Source organism: Geotrypetes seraphini, chromosome 1 (genome assembly GCF_902459505.1).
Source record: "Geotrypetes seraphini chromosome 1, aGeoSer1.1, whole genome shotgun sequence".
In the NCBI taxonomy this organism is placed as follows: Eukaryota; Metazoa; Chordata; class Amphibia; order Gymnophiona; family Dermophiidae; genus Geotrypetes; species Geotrypetes seraphini.
Genome location: NC_047084.1, coordinates 274370295 through 274389863, shown reverse-complemented (window position 1 = coordinate 274389863; position 19569 = coordinate 274370295). Strand labels below are relative to the sequence as shown.

The window sequence follows — 19569 nt, the reverse complement described above, 5'->3', positions numbered from 1 at the left end:
TGTGACTTTTAACAAGAACCTAGATTGAAATTCTGTTATGCCACTTTTGATTGCTCATTCTGTTGTCTATGTTTGGGTTCTGTTTTCTTTTTGTATATTGTATTAGAATTGTATTTGTTACTTATTGTTGCTCAATAAAAATTGTTGAATCATAAAATTCTCTACACTCATAGGAAAGAAATTGCCCCCATAATTAGTCACAGAATAGTCCCAAAATGCACCAAGGCAGCTTCTATTACTCCCATCATTAAAAAAGGTAATTCCAGTAATGGAGGCTATGTCAATTTTTGACCAATCTCAAATCTACCTCTACAGGCTAACACTCTAGAGAAAGTGGTCCTCAAGGAACTTACAGAATAACTAGAAGGTAACGATATACTCTACCACCGGTAATCTGATTCAGAAGTCATCAAAGTATAGAATCACTGTTAGACCTCACGGATGAAATCCTATGCAAAACTAAATTGGGTTCTAATATTTTATGGATCCAGCTAGATTTAACCGCAGCTTTTGATACAATCTCTCATCTGAAACTTCTCCAGAAACTGAGAGTTCGTTTTGAATTCCACAGTTCTGCAATGGTTCACTTCACTAATTAATCCTATTTGGTTTATTGGAACAATCAATGGTCTACAAGCAAATCCGTTATGTCAGGTGTTCCGCAAGGATCTTTATTACCACCAACTCCCTGGTTCCTTTAGCAAAATTACTAAGAACATAAGATTTGCCGTTGCTGGGTCATAAGATTTGCTGCTGCCTAGCAGTCCACTCACGCAGACATACTAGAGTCATGAACATCAAATTTCACATCTTTGCGGATGATATTCAACTACTTATATTTGTGGATAACAACAAAGAAGAAGTGCTTTCTGACCTTAATAGCAAACTGATTGAACTTAACATCTGGCTTGCAGACAATAGCCTAATTGTTAATGCAAAAAAATAATCCATCATATGGCTATCACGCAGCCATTCTGCACTATGTAAACTTCCTGAACTAGCCAGCAAATCCATCCAAGCACAAACTCATTCAACTCAACGACAAACTTAACTCTAGGAATGCGTTGAAACTCTGTATTAAGCTTAACTCTGCAAATAAGTCATTAAGTAAAAATGTGTTTCTACCATCTAAGACTATTGCAGCAACTAAAACCTATGCTCTGTAAATAGCCTAACAAAACTAACTCATGCTTTCATTACTAGTCACTTAGATCACTGTAGCATGTTATTTCTAGGGCCAAGCATAGCCAATTTATCATACCTACAGCTAATTCAAAACAGTGCAGCTAGACTCCTAACAGGTGCACACATCTGCGACCATATTACTCTGATTCTTTTTAAGATGCACTGGCTGCCTATAACTAATCAGATTGAATTCAATCTACTTTGCCTAGTTTTCAAAGCCTGGCATCACTCCCTCCAGAAACTATTGAAGACTATTTTCTTTCATCTTCATTATGGATCCATCCAAAGTCCATTAATGAATATCTAGCTAAATACTGTATCTGACGCTAGCCTTTCCTGAATGATAAATTGAGGTGTTTGTTCTGTCTATTGGGCCGGAATGAAACTCAGAACTATAAACTGTCTAGAGTTTACTTTAGTTTAATTGAATCATCTTGTTTTTCTGCTATTAATATTTATAAATTTAGATTATCTATTCTATTTTTCTTTATAATGTATAACTAATACTAATTTTCTTGGATCTTAAGGGTTTTTTTTTAATTGGCCTTCAATATTCTTTACTTTCCATGTAGTACTTTATTTTCCTCCCTCTTATTATATATCTCTGTAATGTTAGTGATGTCTTATTTTGTATGCTTAATTAGATTGTGAGCCCGTTCGGGACAGAGAGAGTAGTTCAATACCTATATTTGGTATTGTAAACCACTTAATACCTATGTTCAAGTGATATATCAAATGCATTAAATCCAATCCAATCCTCCCATAGAAAAAATTATTTTGCCACTACTGTCATATTTATGTAATTTGGCTCAGATTCAGGCAAGTTCTCATGTGAGTCTCTCAGAGTGCCAACCACAAGTCAGCAATCCTGAGTAAGGATCCACATTCAGCTCCCATGATCCAGCTGAGGTCCGTACCCCTGCGCCAATCATCATTGCCAAAGAAATTACATTTATCTGTCTGAAGTTTAAAACAAATCTAGATTCCCATGAATTTCAGAAAGGAAACATATGCCATATAACCAAATTTCCTTGCCACATAAAAAGATTGTTGTTTGTATGCAATGTGTTGCATAGCAACAACAAGTCTTCCAAAGATTTTCTAAGCTTTATTTAGTTATTTAAGAAGCGTCACTGATTTTGCAGAGGACACAGGTATACTGGACAGAATCTTCAGTACTGAATATGCAAGGTGATGTCACAAAATTGCAAGAGCCTTAAAAGATATTACTAAAATAAAGTCAACTGAATTAATTTTTTTAACCTATAGAGATGAGATCAGCCACACAGCATATTATAAACTGATAAAATACTTATTTTTAAAGAAACAAATTAAAAATGTATTTTACTTAATTTTCTTTTTTCAAGTCCTACTGTAATCAGTCAAGATACAGGGTTTTGTTCTTTTTTTCTTTATACAATCTACAAACATCATTAAAGAAAATGGAAGTTCTTATTACATTAAATAAATAAAATTATTTTACAATATCCATCAAGCCCACGTCAAGGGAGAAGTGATTCCTTAAATTTGCAGAAAAAAGAAAATCCATAGGAAATAAGGATAAAAAATCCTAATATTGTTGCTATATTGCATTATATTCCATTCAAGACTTTCAGAAACTGTTCTAACTGAAGTAGATCCCTAAAAAACAGTGATTCTGAAAACTTAATAAGCATTTAGAAGGAATTTTTTTTTTTTTTTTTTTTAATGTAGCTTTTAAGGCCAGTATTCTGGGCTTCAAGACTAAAAAAGCCTTGTGCCTCAATTGCTTTTCCCTAGCTACATCAGAAAATATCATCACTTTAGCTTTACAGGAATTCTCGCCTTTCTTTTTAAAATATAATTTTCATGATCAAGGATTTCTCTTGTTCATTAAGACAAGTTACCAATAGGGTTGATCTAGTTTGTATAACATCCTAGGAATCCTCTAAAAAGGCAGTCAACTCTATTTCTGAAGATACCAAACGATCTACCAAAGGAGCTCAAGAACTTCTCCCAGAACAGGGTGAACCTATGTACAATTAATTCCCAGCCTCTAAGGGCTAACTGGCCTCCACAAAACAAGATGGTAATAGCTAATAAGGCAGAAATGTGTCAACAAAGTCTGAAATCTGAATCTGAAACCTGAAAGCAGGAACAGCAGGCACAGGGCAGGGAGTCTAGAATGTCTCATCTATCTACTGGAAAAGATCTTACCAGGGTAAGTACATAATCTCCTTTTCCAGTGCAATAGGTGAGACATTCTAGACCATAGGGACGTACAAAATCAGTCCCCCAGAGAGTTAGGGTGGGCTTGATGTGCCGGACTTCATGACCGAGGACCCGAAAGCAGAGTCCCGTCTGGCAGCAACATCCACTCTGTCAAATTAGGCAAATGTGGGAAGATACAACCATGTCGCCTCCCTGCAAATCTCCTCAGGAGAAAACACTGCGCTTCTGCCCACTAAGAAACCACACTCCTAGTAGAATGCGCCTCAACAGACACAGGAGACTGTTTCCCCCACCCCCCCAAAATAAAAATGTAAGTGGAGGAAATTTCCCCATGGATCCACCAGAAGAACGTGGCCTTAGAAAGTGGGAGTACCGCACTTAAGCAATTGCGTCAGCACAAAGAGATGATGCAAAAAGCGAAAATTGTTGTGGACCTCTAGGTAACACAGCAGAACCCTGCGCATGCCCAACCTTTTCAGGAGACGATCTTGATTTTTGGAACCTGTCAACTGAAAAACAGGTAAACACACCTCCTAATGGACATGGAACGTTGACGCCAACTTAGGCAAAAAGGAAGGAATGGTCCGACGTGAGACTCCCATCTCCGAAATTCGGAGGAAAAAGTCTCTACCAGACCATGTCTGCAGCTTGGAAACCCAACAGGCAGAAGAGATGGAGACCAGAAAAACAGTATTGATCGTATGATTCAGAAGTGAGGCCTTGTTAAGAAGCTCAAAAGAAATGTGGCAAGACCCTCCAAAACCACATGAAGTCCCAGGCTGGGAATGGATTCTTAAAACACGGCCGGACTCGAAAAGCCCCTTTCCAAAAAACGAGCAACAACTGGAAGTGACACCAACGGGGCCCGGGTATCCGGAGACCAGAAACAAGATAGACCGGCCACCTGGACCCTAAAGAACGCCATCGTGTGGGCTGTAGTCAGACCAGCCTGGAGAAAATCAAGAACCCGTGATAGGATCCGAAAAAAGGGTCTACTCGATCCAGGGTACATCAATGTCTGAAGGTGCTGCACGCCCTAGAGTAGGAAGACACCGTGTAAGACTTCTTGGAGTTGAGAAGCGCAGCAATTACAAGCTCCAAAGAGCCTTATTGTTCTAAGGCCGCACGCTCAAGAGCAAGGCGACCCAGAGCTTCCAAGGCCACCGGCCCTGAGCAAGAAAAACCATGGAGGCACTCAGGTGCAGAGCTGCGTACCAGGGTCTTCTCTGCCAATCGGGAGGCACTAGAATGACTGCCTGGAAGAGTCGCAATTCACAGAAAAGCCCTGCCAAACATTGGCCAGGATGGGAAGACGTATAGAAGAACATCCGGAGGCCCCAGCTATACTAAGGCATCAATCCCTGCGCTTCCGGGCTCATATCTTCGGCTGAATAAGCAATGCGCTTTCTTGTTTCGCGCCGGGGCCATGAGATCCAGGCCAGGTTGACCCCGACAACGTACAATCTTCTGAAACGCCTGAGGCGACAGGGTCTACTCGGCTGGATCCAAACTTTGACGACAGAGGAAGTCCACTTGAACCTTGTCCACTCCGGACACATGGAACGCCGTCAGGGCCAGGAGATGACGTTCCACCCAACTGAACAAAAGCTGAGCCTCCTGAGCCAAAGGAGAGCTCTTGGGTCCTCCTTGTCGATTGTCACTCCCTCAGGGCCAGCCGAACTGTCTTGAGCTCCAGCCTGTGGATGGACCACTTCCTCTGCAATGGGGTCCAACAGCCTCGAAGAGGACGACGATTGCAGGGAGCCCCCCAAGCCCTGAAGGCTGGCATCCATGGTTACCACAATCGCAGAGGCAAGCGACAATGGCACGCCCTTGCAGAGCGATTGCAGGCGAAGCCACCAAGCTTGCTCTGGCCTCCAACGCCCATGGCAGAGGCATCTCCAAGTCATCTCGGTGTAGCGCCCATTGAGAAAGCAAGGCATGTTTAAAGAGGATGCATGAGAGCCCTTATCCAGGGGACCACATACAGCGCAGCTACCATGGAGCCTAAGACCTGCATGTAGTCCCACGCTGATGGAGTCGGCATCTTCAACAGGGCTGAAATCTGCGCACACAGCTCTTGTTTGTGAGGTTCGAGCCAGTAAACACAACCCACTGCCATACTGAACAGAATTCCCAGGTCTTCTAGGGATCAGTTGGGCCGCAAGGAGCTCTTTCAGAAGTTGACAATCCAGCCCAAGGATTCCAGTGTCCGGAGCACCCATTCCACCGTAGAACGCCTCTCTTCCAACGAGGACACTCTGATCAACCAGTCTGCCAGTTATGGGTAAACTTGCAATCCCCTCTTCCTCAGATGAGCTGCTATTACCAACATCACTTTGGTGGACATCCGGGGTGCCATTGCTAGGCCAAAAAAGGCAGAGCCGAAAACTGATAATGCTGACCCAGCACATGAAACTTCCGCAAGGTGCGGTGAGCTGGAAAAATGGGGATGTGCAGGTACGCCTCCGTAAGATCCAAGGAGGCCAGAAACTCCCCTGGAGACACCGCCACCTGACTGCCTTTACAGTCTCCGGCCAGAACCGAGGAATCTTGAGGGCTGCATTCACATGTTGCAGAGCTAGGATAGGACTCCAATTTTCTGATCCTGTCTTCGGCAAGAGAAAGTAAACAGAGTATCTGCTGGAGCCCAAAACATCGCTCTATTACTCGAACATCCAACAAGCACTGAACTGTAACGCGCTTTTTCCTGATCCCCGACAGGAGAGAGCACGAGCCAATCGGACAGTGGTTGGTTGAAGTCCAGCTGGTAGCTCAATCGAATAAGTGCCAAAACCCACTGATCTTTGGTAAAGCACCCCCTGGCAGGCAGAAACTCTGAAAGCCGATCCCCTATTGTTAGAGGGATCCCCGGCTTCCTGTTGTCATTGTGTCTTGCTGGCAGGTCGGGTAGAATGGGCGTTTGCTGGCTGGGAACGTCTGCAGCCCGCATATCACCCTCTGACGCTCTGCGCCGAGGAGGGAGAAAATTGCAGTAGGTCCAAGTCTGGCCTGACCATCCAGGAGAGACGTAGGGCGTCGGACCATCACCGCATCCATGAGATCATTCAACCCTTTGCCAAATAATAACTGTCCCTTAAAAGGCAGGCGAGCCAGGGTTGCCTTGGAGGTGGAATCTCCAACCCACTGCCGAACCCAGAGCATTCGGCGGGCCAAAATCAAATAGGTGGAGACCTTCGCCAGGACTCTCACAAGGTCCTAGAAGCCATACACCAGGTAGTCTGCCCCAGCCATACGAAGCTGAGGAGGAGGAGGATCTACCGCCTCAGACTCAAGTGCATGCAGCCGAGTCATACAGGCATGGGCCATAAATGAAATAGCAGCTTCGACACCTAAATTAGCTGTTTCAAAAAGTGTTTTTTTTTTAACACAACACCTCAGTAGGTAGCGAAGTGCACCAGGCCACCTAGGAATCCACCTTGGGTTTCCAACAGCTGCTGACACTCCTGTACCAGAGGATACAAATGAGACATGACCCAAGCATTCCGAAAGAGACCTTCCGGAGAATCAAACTATTCTGTGACTAAAAAATTCAAATCTGGATGCCAGGGGAAAAATGGCAGATTGGGCGCGTGTACTGCAGAGCCATGGAGAAGAGACAACAGTGGGCTTGTCATCCAAGCTCAATTCCAGTAAGAATTCAGCAATCAAGTCAGGGAGTGCCGCAACTCTAAACAAGTGCACCACTATCAAGTCCTCCAGGATCTGGAGCCCCTAAGGGATCCAGTATCTCAATCAGGATCCTTCAATCTGGGGAGAAATTGATCAGCGAGGGACGAATTCGCCGCTGTAGTCCCCAGCACAGACTGTGAAACCACCGGGGATGTCTGAAAGACTGTCGTCCCCGAAGATATAAAGGCCTGTGCTGTGCAATGCCATAGGAGTAACAGATAAACCTCCAGCAGCTGGACCCCTCGATTGAAACTTGGACCACAAAAATTTCATGAACTCCGAGTAGGCATCTGGACCTTGGGGCATAGAGTCACCCTTAGATGACTTAGACTTGCCCTTTGTAGGCTGTGGAGGGTCTGTATCGTGGCTAGACAAGAAATGCGCAGTCCCAAGCCCCGAAAATAAAGATGGCAGCCCCAACAGGCTAGCTGAGCATTGTATCACCTGCTTCTGCAGAGGGGGGCTGAACCTGAAGTTACCGCACCCCCCAGACCAAGCTGTGCAGCACGTGACGCACGGATGCTCCAAAAGCAGCAAATTTGCACAAATTTCACATGAATCCATGGAGACCCTCAGGACTCCATCCCAGCAGATTTCCTTGCAAAAAAATCAAATTTGAAGAAGTAGTGAAAAGTTGAAAACTCATTAAAAATTCAAAATGGCCGAAGGAGCAAATTCACGCCAAAAAACGGCCTTCCCGAAATTAGTAAAGTTCAGGTGGGGGAACCCAGGGGAACACTAGAAAACCCCCAAAACCCATCAAAATTAGCTTTCAGCTCCTCTTACTCACATTACTGGAGACACAGATGCTATACCTGCTCTCTAGCCTCTGTGAAAAGCCAGAGTAAGAACTCACTGCCACCCTGCCGGGAAAGCCGACATCAAGCTGCTTCTTTGGACTGCCGATCAGACCGACTATCTGACCATGCCTCCACCCCCGCTAACCACTGACTGCGCACCAGAACGGGCGGAAATGTGAAATGCAGCCTGCACACTGCGGAACATCGCTGAGCCCCCAAAGTGTGCTAAATGGTCTGCGGCCGAGCCCCCTGCTTAACAGGGAGCAAGGCCAGGACAGGGACGGCCCTGAGCTTCAAAGAAGACTAGCACATTGGAGAACAGGTATCCCGAAGGAATCGGCCTGTCAGCTACAGACCAAAGTCTGTGAATTCTCAAGCAGGCAGCTTTTAAGAGCGCTTGACACATGAAAGAGCCGTGAAAGGTAATGAAACTATACCGAATTAAAAATAATAAATGTGGAGAGCAGAACTCTAACTGCAGCCAGGCAGAAGAGAAAAATTGGGGGTGGAGCTAAGCTGGTCTGTGAAATACCTTAAAGGTGGAGTGGAAAATCTGGAATGATTCTCTTCTGCAGGTCAAGTGAGTAAAGGGAAATAACCCTATGGTCTATAATGTCCCACCAATTGCACTGCAACAGTGATTTTAGGATTTTTCAGGTAGGGGATGGGGACCTAGGGCTAACCTTGAAACCTTCCAAAATGTGATTTTGGAGACCCTTCCCCCAAATCAATCTTCCAGGCTGTCAACCTTTCTCCATGACATGCTGTGTGCTGGAAGCTGCAAGATGGAAGCTGAAACAGCTTACAGGGAGATCCTCTGCCTCAACAAGCCTGGAAATTGGACTGCCCGTTTCTTCTGACTGCATCTCGGACCCTACATCCCGACCAAAGACCTCAACTCCCTCTGGTGCCCACAGGCGCAAACGGGGAGAACGCAGTCAGCCCCAATTCTGGATAAACCGCCACAGAGCCTGTACTCAAATCCACTAGTGGACAAACCTGGGGCAAGCTATGCTCCCAAGGGAACGGTTCCTGAGTTCCCGCACTGTGAATGCAGGCTGTCCAAGTGTGTGTACTGCAAAGCAACCAACTTCTTGGAAGCAGACCCTCTGCCTCAGAGTCTGCAGTCTCATGTAGCCAGAGCTGTCTCCCAAGGGGATCCTCTGCAGCACAAAAATAACCCACACAAATTAGAGGGAAAAAAAGACTGAATTTAAAGGATAATTAAAATGAACAGATAAGACAAGCTCCTACTGTCTTGCTTGTAGGAAGACAACTGAGGAATTGATGGGCAGTTCAGAGGTAAGAGAGGAGGGGCAAGGTACGCAAATGAAGCTTTCTACAAGAGTTCTCATGAGAAGGGATTAACTACTCAAGGGTTCAGGAATAGAGTGGGATTGTACAGGAAATACAAAAAGACTCACCAGTCAGCCTGCTGTTCACTAGTTCCGTATACATGTCAAAAGCCTTTGTATAAGCACCATACTGCAAAAAGAAAACAAAGAACTTGGATCCAGACATCACACAAAGAGGTGGGAATTTAAACAAATATCACACTACAGTTTTTACCTTCACCATTCCTCTGATCATGGCACAAAAGGAAGGTGCATTCCGTTCTGCCATCACATTAAATATCCTCTCTGCGTTGTTGTTCTCTCTGATCGCGAAAGGAATGAAAATTTCAGATAACAGGAACAAGGGTACTGAACAGAAATCCTTGTTGTTTTTTGTTTTTATTAATGTCCATCAGTGAAATAAAAGAATTTAATCACTGTGCTCCCAATTCCTTCATGAATAAGTTCAAATGATTTATTTGCATTCATAATTTGACACAAACAGTAACTGGAACCTCTCCACTAATATGCTTTAACCAACCAACCTCATAGCAGAGAAAGAAAAAGCCTCAGATATCGGTGAGCCAACAACAATGGCTCTACCACACATCACTGGCATAAGATCCTGCTGGTCCCCAGAGTGACCCAGGTCCACATCAGGAGACAAGCGGCATCGAACATCACAACATCCTCCGACAAAACACGCATCCACTTAGGCAGAGGAGGTGGCGCAGATGCTGACAAAGAAAGGACAGGGCCACCAGCCACATGCATGCAATACGCCTTGTACATGGCGAGAACAAAATCCAGAGAAAAACCTATAGGTGGGTCAGAATAGTGCTCCCCAGCAGAGGAAGAGGCCTGCAAGACCTGTTCCTGCCTCTCCAATCTAGGCGGGAGCTCCTGAGAAGACTCCACCAAAATGGCGGAGTTTCCTGCCAAAGAAGAAAAGCCCGCCGAAAAAGGCAACCCCGAGACTGAGGGCACTGAAGATGTCTGAAAAAGCAAAGCGAAAGCTAGGGAATCCCCAGAAAATCCCAACGTGCCAGTAAGGAAATCCCCAGTACCTTCAGCAGTAAGGGAAGCATGGGCTAGAGAATGACACGGGGACACATTTTTTCCCCATCACCACAAGAACTCAATTTCCCCATCTAGTCTCCATAAGTTTTGTCACTGTCCTTATCACTTCCCCATTCCTGTAAGCTCTGCCTTAACTGCACAAGCTTCGAACACTTATGATTTTTTGTGCAGATGATGACAGAGCTTGCAGGAATGGGGCAGGAAAAGAACTTGCCGGGATGGAAAAATGAATTTCCATGAGGATAGGAAAAAGATTTGTCCCCGTATCATTCTCTAATCCTCAGCATTGTTGGCAGGGAGCGAGCCATGAGCCTCTCCTGTGCCCACAGCCGACGCACCCACCGCAGCTGCCGGGAAAACCCTTGAACCAGCTGGCTCTGAAGCTAGTGAGGGTTCCCCTTCTGTCCGCGAGCAAATGCCAGCCACATCAACAAATGCCAGAAGCATCAACTTCTACATACTAGGCACTTCTTTGGCTTGTGAGAAGAGTACATAATTAACCCCTAGACAGGCAAAATGTAACCAGGAGCAATCAGAATCGGTAGAGAGATAAAAGCACTGCCTCGGAATTATTTTTTTTTTAAACTTTAAAAGTAAAAAGGACCTCACAGGCACTCAAAACTGTAGTCTTTGCCTGATAGTGGCAAGGTGTACAGTTGAGACTCCTCTAAAGAAAAAATGGAGAGGAGGGACTCGATCAACCGATTGTGACACTCCTGAGATAGTAATGGTCCTGTAGGACCTCCCAGCTCAGTCCAACCAGAATAGGGGCCTAAATTTAGAAGACTGCACAGGCTTACCACTACACCTAGAACAGACTGATTCTATGAGGGACTGCACAGCCTACTTGTACCGTAAGAATTCAGTATGTTCTCAGTCTCCCCCTGCTGGCAGAGGAGCATATACCCATCTGTCTGTGCTGGTCTTGAGCAGAGGTCTGCACGGGAACAGGGATCACGAGAATCCCGTGGGAATCCCCCCTAACCCACGGGACTCCCATGGGGACCCCGCTCTGGCCCATGGGACTCCCATGGGGACCCCCCTCCAGCCAACGGGACTCCCATGGAAGGCTTTGGAAGCAGGGTTCGTCCATATAATATAATGGACACGTCAGCCTTAGTAAAAAAGGGGGGTTTATAAGTTAATTACCTGAACATAAAACAAAAAAAGGGTTCCACCAAAGAGATTCCACAAGGAAAAAACAGCAGTGCAAACACAAAAGAAACTGTGGAATTGATGATCCTGTCAGAAGTAATTGCTGCTTTTTATGAAGACGGGCGGTGATGGAGGTAATTCCTTGTGGGGATGGGTAGGGATGGAGAGGATCCTGACGGGGACGGGTGGGGACGGAGAGGATCCTGGCGGGGACGGGCGGGGATGGGTGGGATTTCTGTCCCCGTGCATCTCTCTAGTCTGGAGGGATGATAAAGAAGCCTCAGATATCAATGAGCCAATAACAATGGCTCTACCACAATCACCAGCATAAAAAAAAATCTTAAAACAGAGTTAAATTGTATGTCATGCAAATATTAAAATGCTTACATTTATGTCACAGATATTAATTTAATTATCGTATTTTTCGCTCCATAAGACGCACTTTATTCCCACCCAAAAGTGGGTGGAAATGTCGGTGCATCTTATGCAGTGAAGATACAAATTTTTATCACCCCCCCGTACTGTTTTAAAATGCCCCCCCCCCGGCCGAACCTTTTAAAATGCCCCTTATAGCCTGGTGGTCTAGCGGTGTATCGGCCAGAAGAAGCAAGCTTGCTGCGCTCCTTCCTGGGCCCGTGCCATATTCTAAATGGCTGCCGTCAGTTCTTGCGGGACTTTCAAGAACTGATGGTAGCCATTCAGAACGTGGAGCAGGCCTAGGCAGGAGCGCAGAAAGCTATTTCAGGATATCTTTTACTTTAAGAATATATTTTGCTATCAAGTTCTTTAATGATTACAAAACATAATATATTTAATGATATTTACATTAGTGAAAGTAGCACCTAGAGAATGACAAGGAGACAAAGTTTGTCCCTGCTCCTCATTAACTCTTATATAGATATATAAATAAAGGAGTCAGAGTCAAAGTGGAAATACCATATATAAAGGACTTGGGAGTCAGAAGGTTTTGTGTACCAACTCCACAGCCCTGACATAAATTAAATCAAAATCCAAAGCCACACTTTGCATATAGTACATCACCAAAAAATTAGAAAGATCCATTTCCTCCACTTCTGTGCAAAACAAAGATCACATATGATAGGGATAGTGTTAGGGGAGTACAACAAGGGCAACTGTCCCTGTCCAGAGAGAGCCCTAGGCCTGCTAGAAGCTGAAGGCTGCATGGCCTGGTAATAGGCTCAGGGGTCCCATCCCAAATTTCTGCCCTGGGCCCCAGGCACATCAGCTCTGGCATGATACACATTTTGAATCTGACATATTGCAATCATAAAATAGCAAATAAAATTATTTTTTCCACCTTTTGTTGTCTCGTCATTTTATTGTTCAAATCATGTGGACCTCAGGCTCTGATTTTTATTTTCTTCCATTGTCCCCTAACTCACACACCAGGGTCTACTACTACTACTATTATAGTGCTGAAAGGCAAACACAGTGCTGTACATTTTGACATTTCATGAATGGTCCCTGCTCAGAAAAGCTTATAATCTAACTTGGACAGACATACATGACATATAGGTTTGGGGATGCAGAACCCAAGGTGAGAGGAGTTAGGAGTTAAAAGCAGTCTCAAAGAGGTGGGCTTTTAAATTGGACTTGAACACTGCCAGAGAGGGAGCTTGCCATATGTTCCAGGCATACAGCGCATCAAGATAGAGGGGACGGAGTCTGGAGTTGACAGAAAAGGAGAAGAGTACTGATAGGAGGGACTTACCAGTTGAGTAGAGCTCACAGGGGGGGGGGGGGGTGGAACATAGTGGAAGATAAGTGAAGAGAGATAGTGAGGGGCAGCTGAGTGAATGAATTTGTAGGTAAGAGAAGTTTGAATTGTATTTGTAAACAGATGGGAAGCCAATGAAATGACTTTAGGAGAGGGGCAATGTGAGTATAGTGGCTCTCAAGGAATATGAGTCGTGCAGCCAAATTCTGGATGGATTAAAGGGGAGAAAGATAGCTGCACGGAATACCTAACTCCTACCTATTTGATATTTCTTCTTTTTATGTGCTCACCATCTATTTTCCATCTCTGTGTACCTATCATTTCCCATGTTCAACATCTTCCTTTGCTGTGTCCCTTATACTTCTTCCCATATTCACCATCACCAGTATGTCCCTATCTGCTCCCATGTCCAGCACACTCCTCTGTGTTTCTATGTCCCCCAAGTACAGCATTTCCCTTTTGAGTTCCTATTCTTCCCTATATCCAGCATCTTCCCTCTGTATCCATATACCTACTACTACTATTAATTATTTCTATAGCACTATCAGACATATATCTGGCGTTGCCCCTCTGTGCCCATAAATTCCCATGAAGCCTCTTCCCTCTGTTTTTTTGTATATGTCCAGATTCTCCCCTCTCTTCCTCCAATATACCAATTTGTCTCTCTCTCTCTCTCTCTTTTTCCATACTCCGCTGTCTCTCCACTGTTAGTGTTTCATGCCCTCTGCCTCCAGCACCCCCCCCCATCAATCCAACACCTCTTTTCCTTCCCCTCCAGTTCTGGCCCCTATCCACAGGTCAGTGCCTCTCTCTCTTCCGCTCCAGTTCTGGTCCCCATCCAATGGGTCCAGCGCTTGTCTTCCTTCCTTCCAGCTCCAGCTCCGGCCCCAGTCCCCTCCTTCATTCACTCCAGCTCCCCTCCCCAAGGGTTCAGCACTCTCTCCCTTCACTCCAGCCCCACTGTGGGTTCAGCACGGGTCCAGCACACTCACTCTTCACTCCAGTCTACCCTTGTGGGTCCAGCATCCTCTCCCTTCACTGCAGTCCCTCCAATGAGTCCAGCACGTCTCTCCCTTCCCTCCAACCATCCTCCCTTCATGGTCCAGTATTCTCCCTCCAGCTCCATCCCCCAGCCAGCTGCTTTTCCCACCCTGCAGGTCCAGCAGGAGCACCACTTTCCTCAATCCAATTCAGAGCACCCAATCCTCACAGGCCTGTTCTGGTAGACAGAGTTCCTCTTTCTGATGTAACTTCCTGTTTTCACAAAATAGGAAGTTGCACCAAAAAGGAGAAACTCCAGCCGAGGGAAGTTCCCAAAGCAGGACTGTGAGTGGCATGTTATTTATTTATTTTTATTTATTAAGAAATGTATATACCGCATACAACTATGCGGTTTCCATATGACACAAACACAACACTTATATCCTCCAGTTCAAACGCTGAAGCTAAAGCTCAAGGCTTAACTATTTCTTTTTGGTTTCCATATGACATACATAGAATCTTGTTTCCCTCCGATTATCACGTATAACAGATATATCGAGACAACATCGTTAATCATCCTTGTTATAATAGGGCTAGAGCACAAATTCAATCAATTCAGAAGTACAAACAAGCTTTAAATCATACTTCAATGTCAGAAAAAAAAGAAAATTCTAGAAAGCGATTATCAACTAAAATACATCTTAGCATAAGAAGGCATTAGCAAACAATTGAGTTTTCAGCATTTTCTTAAAATTCATCCATGTTGGCAAGGAAATTTCAGGGTTTTTATTTTCAAACCTTCACAGGGGAAAGGCTTTTTAATACTCCTGTGGAGCAGTAAAAAGCTTTGGTCTCACATCTGCTGTAAATGCCAACTTTTTTTGTTTTGTTAACTTTGGGTACCCATCCCAGTGTCATTCTCTAGATTTCTCAGCAAAATATTAAATAAAATAGGACACCATGCAAATGTAAAAATGGCCTATGAACTTCAGAAGAAAATCTTTGGTACAAAGTATGTGATTAAGTAAAGTAAGCAACAGCACTAAATTTGAAAAGAGATTGGCATATCCAACATACCCAGACTTATAAGCCTATCTGGAGACACTGCCTAAAGCAGTGTTCCAAAAACATTTTTTTGCTCTGGCACACTAATAGAGCAAATGTTTTTCTGTGGCACACCCACCTGGCCCCCACCCCCACACCACTCTACCACAGCCCTGCCCCACACGAACCTTCTCTCGTTTGCCCTGAGCCGTGTCTGGAGGGCTTCCGAGCATGCGCGGACGTTGATGCGATGACATCACACACATGCGCATGACATAATCACATCAATGTCTGCACATGTTTGGAGGCCCTCAAGCTCAAGGAAAATGAGATGAGGTTTGCATGGGGGAGGAGTCACACTCATGTATCCTTCAATCCCTGATGGCACACTAGTGTGCCACATTTCTCTAGTCCAAATCTTGCATCTACAACCAAAACACTTTATACTTGATGAAACCTAGAAGTGTTTTTATATTTCTTTTACAGAATTAGGCTTTAAATTTTAATTATGCTCACAGCACCATCTATATTTTTTGTTCCATACCTCCAAACACGAACAAAATTTGAAGCTTTGTGCAGTTGACCTGCTGGTGCACTCTGATGAGCTACCTGGAAGAAATCAGTCTGTCAGTTACAAACTTATATTTGACATTTTATTGATATTGCCTAAGGATTACTCTGCAATCATATGCTGTTAGTTTGTAAGTCAGTGAAGGCAGCAGAACACACTATACAGTAGTTTAAAAATCATGTGACAGATATCAGCGCTACTGGGTTGGAGAAACATATATCCTAAACTATACTCTCCATTGTTAGGTTACCAAAAGGTGCCAATAAAAAAAAAAAGGAGCCTTAATTACTAGACAGATTTTACATGGACATACTTAGAGAAGACACAGATATAAAATCATAACTATCAGCAAATTTTTTTAAAAAACTGGGCCTCGAAGCAGTCTTTTAGTTTAAAAAATTGCAACAGAATGCAAAGCATTAGATTATTCTTTCATGTACTGCAATCAGATAATCTAATGAACTTTTGTTTATCCAACATCAGCTCCTGAAAAATCACAATGAATGAACGAAGGGTCTCAACAGCTCTGCTGAGCAGTAACAAAACTGTAAAAGAAAACCAACCTATCTGAGCCACTTCAAAGTGATCAAAATGAATAGGTACCATTTTTACAAATGTAAAGTTTCCAAGTTTATTGTAAATTTGATTGAACGCTTATCAAAATACTAAGCGTATTACAGCAATAAAATAGGGGTAAGAACAGAATTAAAAACAACAGTATTAAACAGACAAAATATACTCAGACGAACAAGACACAAAGTAAATGTAATAAGAACAAAAAGGATAGGGGGAGAACTACAATAAATACAGAAAAGAGAACATATATGGGAAAAAAAACAAAAGGACTAAGGGGTTCAATAAGAAAAGAATAGTAGCATAGTTAGCCGAAGGCATCAATGAATAAGAAGCTTTTTAAAGCTCCTTTAAATTTATCTAAATTCTGCTCTGCCTGAAGATAAGTGGGTAATGCGTTCCAGAGTGTGGGGTGGTAACTGAGAATAGTGTTGTGCTACAGGTTTTTATTATTTTTAAAGAAGGACCCCAGAGTAGATGTTGTCCAGAGGATCTTAAGGATCTATTAGATTTCCTAAGATATAAGATTTTTATCAAGGAATGCTGGTTCTTTAGTTTTGAATATCAAAAGGGCAATCTTATAAGTTATCCTGTATTGGCCTGGAAGCCAATGGGCTTTTTTTAAAAGAGGGGTAACGTGTTCAAATTTTCTAGTTTGTAATCACTTTGATGGAAGTATTTTGCACTAACTGTAAGCGCCTGATATCTTTCTGACAGATTCCCTGATATAAGGAGTTACAATAATCTATTTTCGAGATGATAAGTGAATGAATTAAAATATTAATTGATGATGGTTCAAGGATTTTTGCCAGAGATCTAATCATTCTAAGTCTATAAAAGCAGCTTCTTACCACAGAGGAGTCATTGGGCCGGACAGGTGGAGAAGGGTCCACTAGAGGAGTCACCCCAAAAGGACTGTATGCATTGAAAAAGCACCCCCTGGCAGGGAAGGAGCCCATGCCCCGACCAGGGCAATAACTTCAAAAATCAAGCAACCTACCCTGGCTGGCATCACCCCGAGACATCGGTCATGAACGGTATTCTGGAAACTGAGGCACCTTAGAATCACTCAAGGCCTGAACAAGCTTATCCAAATCTTCCCCAAAAGGAAGGAGCTCCTAAAGGGAAACTTACTGAGCTTAGCCTTAGAAGCCATGTCCACTGACCAACCCCGCAGCCAGGGGGTACAGTGAGTGGCCACTCCGAGGACCTTCAACTTGGCAGAGGCCCACAACAAATCTTACATGGCAACTGAAAGTTAAGAAGCAACGAGCTCAATCTTAGCTACTTCCTGATCCACCAAAGACCAGTCATCAGACTCCCAGTCAAGGACCGGCTAGACCACCGAAAACAAGCCCAGGCAACCAAACAACCACAAATCACTGCTTGGTCAGCCAAGTCATAATTCTGCTTGAGATTCCATCTTGTGATCCTATGAGTCCCTCAAACTGGGGAACGGGGACGGGGGAGACAGGAGGGTTGGTTTGTAGGGGAATTCAGTTCTGGCAGTTAGTGGATGAATGAGACACGCTGGAGCTCACTCTACTCCTCACACTAATACCGATCAATCTCTGTTTTGAAAGGTCTTGGGAGACTACACCGGGATGCTACAATAAATACTAATTGCTACCTCACGCAATAGCCTTACTGGGTCACACCAATGGTCCATCTAACCCAGTAGCCCGTCTTCATGATGGCCAATCCAGGTCACAAGTACCTGGCAAAAGCCCAAATAGTAGCAACATTCCACACTACTGATTCAGGGCAAGCAATGGCTTCCCCCATGTCTATATCAATAACAGACTATGGACTTTCTCCAGGAAATTGTCCAAACTTTTTAAAAAACTAGCTACATTAACCGCTCTTACCAGATCTCTGGCAACACTTTCCAGAGCTTTTCTCTGAGTGAAAAAATATTTCCAGCTATTGGTTTTAGAAGTATTTCCCTATAAACTTCACTGAGTGTCCTCTATGTATTTTTTGACTGGAAACCCCCCCCCAAAAAAAAAAACGATCAACTTGTACCCGTTCTACACCACTCAGGATTTTGTAGATGTCATAGAAACATAGAAATAGACGGCAGATAAGGGCCACAGCCCATCTAGTCTGCCCACCCTAATGACCCTCCCCTACCTTTCTCTGTGAATAGATCCCACGTGTCTATCCCATTTGGCCTTAAAATCAGGCACGCTGCTGGCCTCAATCACCTGTAGTGGAAGACTGTTCCAGCGATCAACCACTCTTTCAGTGAAAAAGAATTTCCTGGTGTCACCTCGTAGTTTCCCGCCGCTGATTTTCCACGGATGCCCTCTTGTTGTCGTGGGACCCTTGAAAATGTCAATCATTATCTCCCCTCAACCGTCTCATTTCCTAGTTGAAGAGCCTTAACCTTTTCAGTCTTTCCCTTTACAAGAGGAGTTCCATCTCCTTTATTATCTTGGATGCCCTTGTTTGAACCTTTTCTAGTTCTGCTATAATCTTTTTTTTTTAAAATAAGGTGACCAGAATTAAACGCAATACTTAAGGTGAGGTCGCACCATGGAGCAATACGGAGGCATGGCAACATCCTTAGTCTTGTTTACCATTCCTCGTTTGCTTTTTTAGATGCTGCCACCCAGATCTTTTTCTTGGATGCTAACTCCCAAGGTGGATCCCTAGAATCTAATAACTATGATTTGGGTTATTCTTTCCAAAGTGTATCACTTTGCATTTGTTCACATTAAATTTCATCTGCCATTTGGACACCCAGTCTTCCAATTTCCTAAGCTCTGCCTGCAATTTTTCACACTCTACATGTATTTTAACAACTTTGAACAGTTTAGTGTCATCTGCAAATTTAATCACCTCTCGTCATTCCAATTTCCAGATTTATACAGTAAATAAGTTAAATGGCACTTGTCCCAGTACAGATACCTGTGGTACTTCACTCTCCTGCATTGACAAAAATGGCCACTTAACCCTACCTTCCATTTTCTATCTGATAACCAATTCCTAATCCACAACTAAACATTGCCTCCTATCCAATGACTTTAATTTTCTCAGGAGCCTCTCATGAGGAACTTTGTCAAAAGCTTTCTAGAAATCTAGATATACTACACCAGTGGTCTCAAATTCACAGCCCACCAGGTACTATTTTGAGGCCCTCGGTATGTTTATTATAATCACAAAAGTAAAATAAAACAGTTTCTTGATCATGTCTCTTTA

At 43.8% G+C, this 19569-nt stretch overlaps 1 protein-coding gene and 1 non-coding gene across 4 annotated transcripts in view; both read right to left on the bottom strand.

Moving 5' to 3' along the window:
* Positions 1-19569, bottom strand: part of PTCD3 (pentatricopeptide repeat domain 3) — a 137751-nt gene that overhangs the window by 78451 nt on the left and 39731 nt on the right. For all 3 annotated transcript variants that reach the window (XM_033951891.1, XM_033951883.1, XM_033951902.1), the window contains 3 exons: positions 15766-15830; positions 9459-9546; positions 9314-9374 (listed from right to left, as the gene is read on the bottom strand). In XM_033951891.1, coding sequence (XP_033807782.1) covers positions 9314-9374; positions 9459-9546; positions 15766-15830 — 214 coding nt within the window. The remainder of the gene's footprint in view (positions 1-9313; positions 9375-9458; positions 9547-15765; positions 15831-19569) is intronic.
* Positions 1990-2126, bottom strand: LOC117352848. The gene has a single exon (XR_004537899.1). It is a non-coding gene; the product is annotated as a small nucleolar RNA SNORD94 (small nucleolar RNA).